The 8653-nt window shown below is 34.0% G+C and overlaps 1 protein-coding gene across 1 annotated transcript; it reads left to right on the forward strand.

Annotated features, from left to right (window-relative positions):
* The first annotated feature begins 6797 nt into the window (after window positions 1-6797).
* LOC149562497 (dynamin-2A-like) lies at window positions 6798-7315 on the forward strand. The gene is made up of 3 exons (XM_089823886.1): window positions 6798-6885; window positions 6985-7052; window positions 7150-7315. The coding sequence occupies exons 1-3, from the start codon at window positions 6820-6822 to the stop codon at window positions 7229-7231; spliced, it is 216 nt and encodes a 71-aa protein (XP_089680012.1). The 5' UTR covers window positions 6798-6819; the 3' UTR covers window positions 7232-7315.
* Window positions 7316-8653: the final 1338 nt, after the last annotated feature.

Raw genomic sequence — 8653 nt, forward strand, 5'->3', positions numbered from 1 at the left:
GGGCATACAAATTTTCTACATTTTTATCACTTTAATTATAACTTGTAGCTTTAGAGCATTTTGTTGTAATTTGTGTATAATATATATGCACACTGACAATATAAGTAATTTTTTTTTTGTTAATTTGTTAGTCAAATCTCATTTGAAAGCAATTCAATTTTGTTATATGATGTTTAAAGCCTTATCAATATTATCATATGAATATTTTAAATTCTCAATGCCTTTAAATTTGCCCTTTTTCTGATAGCTATCCATTACTGCTTTTGAAAAATGGCCCCAAAAAAAATTTGATCCAGAAGTATATCCCCTGCCTTCCCCACCCTAAAATGTTGGTGTAGCATAGAATAAAACTGGTGCAACCTCAACTCAGCTTGTGAATAGGGCAATAATCCACTTGCAAGATGGAACCTCTATCGTAAATTGTAAGGAAATTTTTTAATTCCAAACAGCCAACTTGATTATCCAATACCTTCCTCAATATTCATGAGAAGCACACTTAGAACCAATATCTATATTATCTTCAAGTATTTATTCAAACTGAAAATATTGTAATTGACTTCCAAAGGGCCTATTTGTCCTTCATAAACAGATTAGCCATGAATGCCCACATATTATTGTCATTAAATTCTTTGTGTACAAGAGTTCATCCACACATCTTATGTTTCACAGCTTTGTAGCCACTGAAACATTTATACAGAACCTACGTTGCAGCTTGTTCATGTTACAATCCAACAATGGTATAAATTAGTTTGATGTTCCTTAAAAAATAATTGGTAACAGTTTGGTGTGATTAAAGTAAAATTTGATGTATAGCTTGTAGAACAGAACTTACATGTAGGAAGAAAGACTTACTATTTAGTATTTAGGCTTTAGTATTTGGCGCAATTTTAGTGGCAGAAAAAAGTTTACATATCTTTGTGCTAGTTAAAAAAGAATAGTTTCAGTTTGAAAGAATTGTCATTAAGAAGCCAGATTAGTATGGATAACATATTAAAACTAAGAGCTTTGCTGTGTTACTAAGTTTTTAATAGAAGATATCTATTCACTGACTTCATTAAAAAAATGTGTTCCAGACCAAAATAACAATGGTTGACCCTTTGCAGTACTGTCAGTCTCAAAACTTCAGGATTTACATTACAACTTGAAGTACACTTGAACATCCAATTTCAAAAACTACACAAAATAGCCCACCCCAACCTGGGAACCTCAAGCTCCGTCCCAAGAACCTTGTCTGCCCCCAAATCATTCCTCATAAAAGGGCTCCACCATGATCCTTGTACTCGCAGTCACAATATACCTTTTCCCAGACAAGCTAAACTCCCTCGAGGTCTCCAGATGCACACCCTCTGCATAAAATTTAGGCAAAAAGGCCCTGGACACCAATTCAATGTCCGGGATCTTGAGCCCGACAAAGTAAATGAATACCAGCATTTGATTCCCAGCTGCCTCGGCATACACAAACCAAATCGAATCAAGCTGCAAAACAAGCTCCTGCCCTCCATAGCCACAAGCATGAAGCAACGGAAAGAGCTGCTCGATCCAAGCATGGTGCCATCCAAATCTGCAGCCACACAGTAGTGAATTGTCTTAACAGGGTGATCACCACACTTAGATTACAAACTTTGATCTTTTAATGTGTCCCTTGTTACTAGTGATGCATGAATCTCAACATGCAGTGCCACAGCTCACGACAGCCATTCTGCAGACTCTGTCAGAACTTATCTCATCTGAGGTTCGTTGGGATGTGAACAACTTAGGAGGAATGAAGGCCAGCGCTGGGCAAGATTAAAGAGTTGTAGCATCATTGAAATGGTGGGATGCGGGATTAGAGTAGAATGATGCAAGGGAAATGCAGAGAGAGTAATTGTTGTGCATGTTTCTGCTGGAAAAATACTTGGTGAGCAGAACCAAAGTGTCTCTCACCTTTCTGCAGGAAATCATTATCGATCCTCCGCCCAACCATTTTCTTTCACGTGCCGTGGAAGAGAAATCCCGTTCTCATCCATTTTCACCCAATTTTAACGTTTGAAGAGGAAGCATGTCTTCAAACTCCCATGGCAACTTGTCCTCCAAATAATTCACCATCTTAATAGAAGAGCTATTTTTGAAACAGGTAGGAATCAGAAAGAGGCCGAAGCTGACTTTGTAAATTATTCCTATGCAAGTTTCTCAACAAAGGGAGTTCAAAGAAAACGTGTCAATTTCTCCTTTCTCATTGAAACATAATTGCGTTGTTTAGGACATAGAAATGTGACGTTCAAGCCATAGAAATAAGTTTAATATAATCTTCATTATAAAAATCCATTTTATGTGATTAGCTCTCAAACATTTCTTACCAAGGCAGAGGGGCGAGCTTCAAGAGACGAAAAATCATGCAATGTTTTCTCTTTTTGGCATTGCTTTTTCAAGAATAGTCAACTAAGCAATACCCACTTTCTGCAACAGATTATGTTCATTTTTTTCAAAATAGGTTTATTATTATTTTCATATGTGATTTGTTCATATGCTATTGAGACATGAATTAGGAATCCCATTCTTAAACGAGTGATCCATTTTATATGTTTCAGATATCAGTTCAGATCGAATGTGTTTGGGAACCGGGGCAACTCATCTGCTATTCAGCTAATATGCTGATCTAGTTAACTTCAATACTCTTTTCAATGCTCAAGTATTAATCTGTAAAACTGAAATTACAGGCACAAATTTGAGCTTTGTTAAGGGTTTATTTGAATAGGGTTTGAGTTGCCATACCAATCTTTAGAGAATAGTTAGAAGGCAATAATTTATGTTTCATCTTACTTCCATACTATAATTATAGGGCCTGTTTGGCCATGGGCATAGGAATGGAGAATAGGCATGTAATATTGGGAATAGGAATGGCTATTCCAATAACAGCTATTTTTTAGAATGGGTATAAGCTCATTTTAGAGGCAAAATGGGAATACAAAAATCGTATTCCAAATTTTTCTATTCCTATTCCATCAAGTAAACAGAAAACAAAAATCATATTCCAATTTTTCTATTCCTATTCCATCAACCAAACGGGCCCATAGTAATGCATCGTCGTTCAGTTTAGTGAAGAAAAAATTACCCTTTCTTCAAATTATCCCCTTTACTCTCATTCTTCTCCCTCTTCATTTTCCTCTAGATCACTCGCTTCTACCACTAGTTTTACATTCAAGTCAACAAACCTTTAATGGCTTCTGATAATTCCACATGTCTATTAGGGCCTCTTCCACATCAAATAAGTACATCTATTTCTTTGTTTCTATGGACGTTCCTCAACTCCCATGCATTTTAGTCAGCTCATATACCACTTGGTAAAGGAACTGGAGTGGGTCAATTAAAATATTAAGACACTTTAAGCAACATAGACTAAAGTTTCATGGAAGAAGCTCGAAACAATTCAAATAAAAAAATCTACCCAAAGACTAATAAAATTTTAAAAATCTTCAAATTACAAGTACAAAGCCAGTGAGGGTCAGCCTCAGCATACAATAGACATAGGCCAAAATACAGGTATACAAGCTATGATAGCCAATCACAAATGTTCTAACTGAAATTCCCTCTACTTGATAATCTATATCCATTATCCTAATTTAGAATATTTTTGTATTTCACATAACACCCACCATTATCCTAATTTAGAAGATTTTTGTATTTCACATAACACCTTAGTGGTTGTGTATATGCCACAATAATTGTATCTTGAACTCCATGGTAGTTTTGTCAGCTTCAAACCAAAAATAAGAATAATAGTACAAAACATTGCCACTTCAGGTTCCCTGTTGTTTGGTATCACTTCCTCAACTTATCTACTCATAAATACCATGTAAGGATCACAAATATGCACTAAAAGTAATTCAAAGGCAATGAGAAATGCTTTATAGTATTGCCAAAGGTGATCTACAATGCATTTGAAAACTCATATAGAGTGGCATGATCCTCAAGAGGATAGCGGAGACAAGAAAGTACATCATTCAGTATTCTAAAATCATCCTACATCAAGGTTAACTTGTGTCTATCTTTGTTTTATATGTAGATAGATTTGACTATTTTCATTCAATGAAACTACTTCATTATAGCGGAGACAACAAAGCACATCATTCACTATTCTAAACTTATTCTACATCAAGGTTACTCGGCTAAGCCCTTATAAGTTGTGTCTATCTTTGTTTTATGTGTAGATACACTTGCTTGCTTACTTTTATTCAATGAAACTACTTCAATATCTCGAGTACTTTAGAGAATGATATCTTCATATGAGGACTATATAATACATTTTCATCTTTTAAAAACAAATACAATTGTCAATTTAATAATGCTTATTTTCTAGAAGATTTCCAACTCATATGAAGGAATATTTTGTGACACAATACATCTTTTGGCCTCAATAGTTACAAAAGTTTTACGAGACTTCCATTTGGGTATTACTAAGAAAAGAATAACTGGAATTTCAATTTTTCTACACCAATGGGTCCATGAAAACCCCTAAATGGAAGAGCTCCAAATGGTAAAGAAAGATTAGAATGAAACATAAGAATGCCAATAGTGAGTGGTGTCACTTCAGGTTCCTTGTTGTGTGAGATATTTACTTCAATTTATTTGCTCATCTCTTTGCATTAGGTAATAGTACAAAGTAGTAATGAAACATATTAATGAAGTAATTATGATCAAGGTGCTTTAGAGTTCCTTGTTGTGTGGGATATTTACTTCAATTTATTATCTCATCCCTTTGCATTAGTATGCTATCTAAGGATCACAAAAAGATAATAGTAGAGAGTAGGAGTGAAACATATTAATCAAGTAATTATGATCAAGGTACTTTAGGTACCTTGTTGTGTGGGATATTTACTTCAATTTATTTGCTCATCCCTTTACATTAGTATGCCATCTAAGGATCACAATAAGATAATAGTAGAGAGTAGCAGTGAAAAATATGAATCAAGTAATTATGATCAAGGTAGGTGGGTGATCAAGAATTGTAGGGATGCTATCAAAATCTAAAATGTATTTGAAAACTCAGATGGGGATGTTTCCATCTGCAATAGGGCCAATTACGGATGGCCTACATCCCCATGATAGGGGTAGGGAATTAATGCCCACAGACACATCCTTAGGTAACATAGGCTTCATTTTATCTTTATTCATTACTTTTTACAAATTACAAGGTAGTTTTAGGTGATATATAATGTTTATAGTTTCTAAAAATTAATTTTCATATTTAATAAGTTTGGGTAAAGCAATAAAAAATAATTTCCATATTTAATAAGTTTGGGTAAAGCAAAAAGAAATGTAGTTTTCTTCCATAGATAACAATAGTTGTTGATATTCGTAGAAATTTATTTTATCATTTATAGATGGACAAGTTCATTTCAAAGTTTTTTGAATGGTAATGATTAAATTATAGATTTTATTCTATTGATAAATAATAGAATGAATTTTGAGAAAAATGATGATAAGATTACAATAATAATATCCTTGAAACATTAATAATCTTTCTAACTATTACAAACAATATAGCAATTTATTTATTAATTATATGAGAAATTTTATATGAGAAATTGTATTTAAATATATGTAGTTCATAATATCCTTATTTATAGAATAAAAGTGAAACTAGAGCAAATGGTAGGCCAACTAGTGATTCCAAGCTCCATGGACAAAGCTGGAGCAGATTCATCGCTTACAAGCTTTAGATCTGTAACAGACTGGAGCTATGCTTCACCCACAAAAATCCCAGATTCATCCACTGCTACCACTGATATATTCATTATATCCAAGCATGAAATGAACCAAAATTGTTGTGGCTCTTTTGATCAAGCTGGTTCTTCTTCATGCAATGACTTAATGCAAATGTGTTATACTTATGATGCCAACCTTAACTAGGTGATAACCCTGCAGTCCTCCATGGAATCATTGGACTGTGTACTTTCCTCTAATAATGATGGGATCTCAGCAACTAGTACCACAGAGTACAATATGAAACCCATGGTATTGTCTGCTCAAAACCCACCACAAAAGAGTACCGATAGTCTTATGACTTATTCAGTACAAAGAGCCGTAATGGTATTGAGAAGTATTAGTCCAATTCTCATTCCACCATCAAATGTAAGGACATGAAGTGAAAACCCAAATCTAAACCCAAAACCAAAGGAAAAAGCAAGGGAAAAGCACATGAAGTTAATCCTCAGCTTGGAATGCACTACAACTATCCTTCCTCTACATGATCTTCATGTCTTCTTTTTGGGCAAGAAGCTCCAGCAGAAGTAGAACCAGATGCAGAAGCCAGAAATGATCTACAGGGCCGCAGCTTTGAGGCCTGTGAATATAGGAACTAAAGTCTTAGAGAAGCCCATGAAGTGTAGAAATATCAAGATTTCAAGTATACCACAAACAGTTATAGCTCGTGAGAGAAGAGAAAGAATTAGTGACAAGATAAGAGTACTTCAGAAGCTTGTTCTAGGTGCTACTAAAATGGATACAACATCCATGTTAGAGGAAGTAGCTAACTATCTCAAGTTTCTCAAGGCCCAGGTTAAAGTGCTCCAATCCATGGGTACTGGTAGCTATAAGGACAATATCAATTCTATGATGGATACATCATCCATGTTAGAGGAAGCAACAACAATCAATGACATCGAATTTGATTAAGAAAAGATGCACCAATTGGAGTGAGATTTAATAATAATTTCTGAAACCAATACTTGCCCCTTGGAGTAAGATTTAATAAAATCAGAAATCAAATACTTGCCAATATCTTTTAATATCTTTTAAAGAAAAACCTTACTAGTTGATCCAGAGGAGGAGTTGAGGTTGATGTCTCAGGAAGTATGTGGTTATGTGGAAGCTGTTCTGAATAGTCTTGTTGCAAATGTACCCAAAGTAAGAACCTTAGAACATCCTTGCATTAAAGCACTACAGAAATAGGCATTCTTCTATATGGTTCTCATGAGTATTAACTTGTCCTTCAATGATTGACAGGTTGTGGTGCTCTGCCAAGTTGAGAAAGCCAAAGAGGAAATGCTGACTCAACTTTATAGCTCTGTCAGGTGAAGGTTAATTACATGTGGCTAATATGACCATGGTACTAGTTATGTTCGTTTTCTATGTTCCTCATATATTATTTTTCAATTCTACTTCAAATAGCTCTCAGAGTATAGCAAAGATTGAAGAACTTCTCCAAGAAGATCAGAATGCAAAAAGGAAACGTGAGAGATTCAAAAAATAGGCATCTTTATTGTCAAGACTTACTCATCAATTAAGTATCCATGATGTTCGAGCAACAAGTGATAATTTTTCTTCAAATGGAGGTACTTGATATATTAGTTTTTGTTACGTGAAATGTTTGTTTTCATAGTAATTGAATAATATATTTAATTTCTTATAATGTTTATATCTATATACAACTTCATATAAAGGGAGAATTGTTACAGTAGATCTGTAACCTCCATTATATTTAGAAGCTTAATATTTGTTTAATGTTCTTTATAATAGTATTTTATTATGAAGATATATGCTATTCATTTTTGTTGTCAAACAGAATTGCACTTGCATTTTAATATATGTTTTTAATGAATATTCAATCACAATAACTCAAAACCAAAACGATAAGAAAAATTATAGCAGATATTGAGAGGGATCATCACATTTGAGGAACCATCCATGTAGAGAAAAATATATTGAGATTATTTTGTTTGTTAGTGATGTCATTTTTCTCTACTCCTAGCTACATTCTGCAACTAAAAATAGTTGAAGCAAAGGAATATTCTGTACAGATATGATCTAAGAAAACCAACATATACTTTCTAAGCCTACAATAGTATCATTGGCTCAAAATTTTTAAATAACCATTTCTTTGCAAGGGATGGCACAAGCTATATGCCTAAGGTGCATCAAATTGTTTGAATAGAGTTTGTCTCAAAGATAATACCTCTAACATTTACTTGCACCTTTTGAAAGACTTCTCTGACACTCAGCATAAAGAATAGGAGTCCCCATCTGGAAAGAACTTTTTAGGTAGATAATTAGACCAAATTCTTGTCTCTTAGCCCAAACATTCCTAGAATCATGAAGACCTCATAGGAGGTTCAATTAATTGCACCAATCCGCAGAGGGTAGTCAAGCATACATGTAATCAGGAGTAACTTGAAAGAGTTTCTTACCACCAACCCATTTAATATTCTTCTACAAGCCAAAATTGCAATGTATTCTTGTATAACAATATTTGATTAGTTAACACAATTGCACACATGCCTAGATAAGTCCCCAACCTTACTTTTGCAAAGAGTTTGAGTTTGTTGGAAAGTTTGTGATTTGTTGGGTATTTGAGCAAGTATTCTCACAATTTGATGGTCCAATTGATATGGGTTCCCCTATTACGATTTCATGGTCAAGACTTCATAAGAAATATCAAAATGAGTTTTGTCTCTTTCTTATCAAATTTTATATTTGATATCAGTGTTCCTTCCCACAGAATTACCACTTGTGTTGGGGATGCTGCTACGTTGCTTGCTATATGTCACATGCCATACATATTGATAGCAAACTTTTTGAAATCTAGTTTACTTTTCATGGGGTACTCAGATATGTTATTTTGCAGATTCTACCTAATATTTCAGTTCTTCTCAATTTGTATACTGGCTATTTTCCT

This window comes from Cupressus sempervirens, chromosome 4 (genome assembly GCF_028749045.1).
Source record: "Cupressus sempervirens isolate cs-2001-9-10 chromosome 4, ASM2874904v1, whole genome shotgun sequence".
NCBI classification, from domain to species: Eukaryota; Viridiplantae; Streptophyta; class Pinopsida; order Cupressales; family Cupressaceae; genus Cupressus; species Cupressus sempervirens.

Coding starts and splice junctions, on each gene's coding strand:
- LOC149562497 (XM_089823886.1), top strand. CDS start 6,820: ATGTCTCAGGAAGTATGTGGTTATGTGGAAGCTGTTCTGAATAGTCTT. Junction 6,886..6,984: donor TTGTTGCAAATGTACCCAAA/GTAAGAACCTTA, acceptor AATGATTGACAG/GTTGTGGTGCTCTGCCAAGT. Junction 7,053..7,149: donor CAACTTTATAGCTCTGTCAG/GTGAAGGTTAAT, acceptor TACTTCAAATAG/CTCTCAGAGTATAGCAAAGA.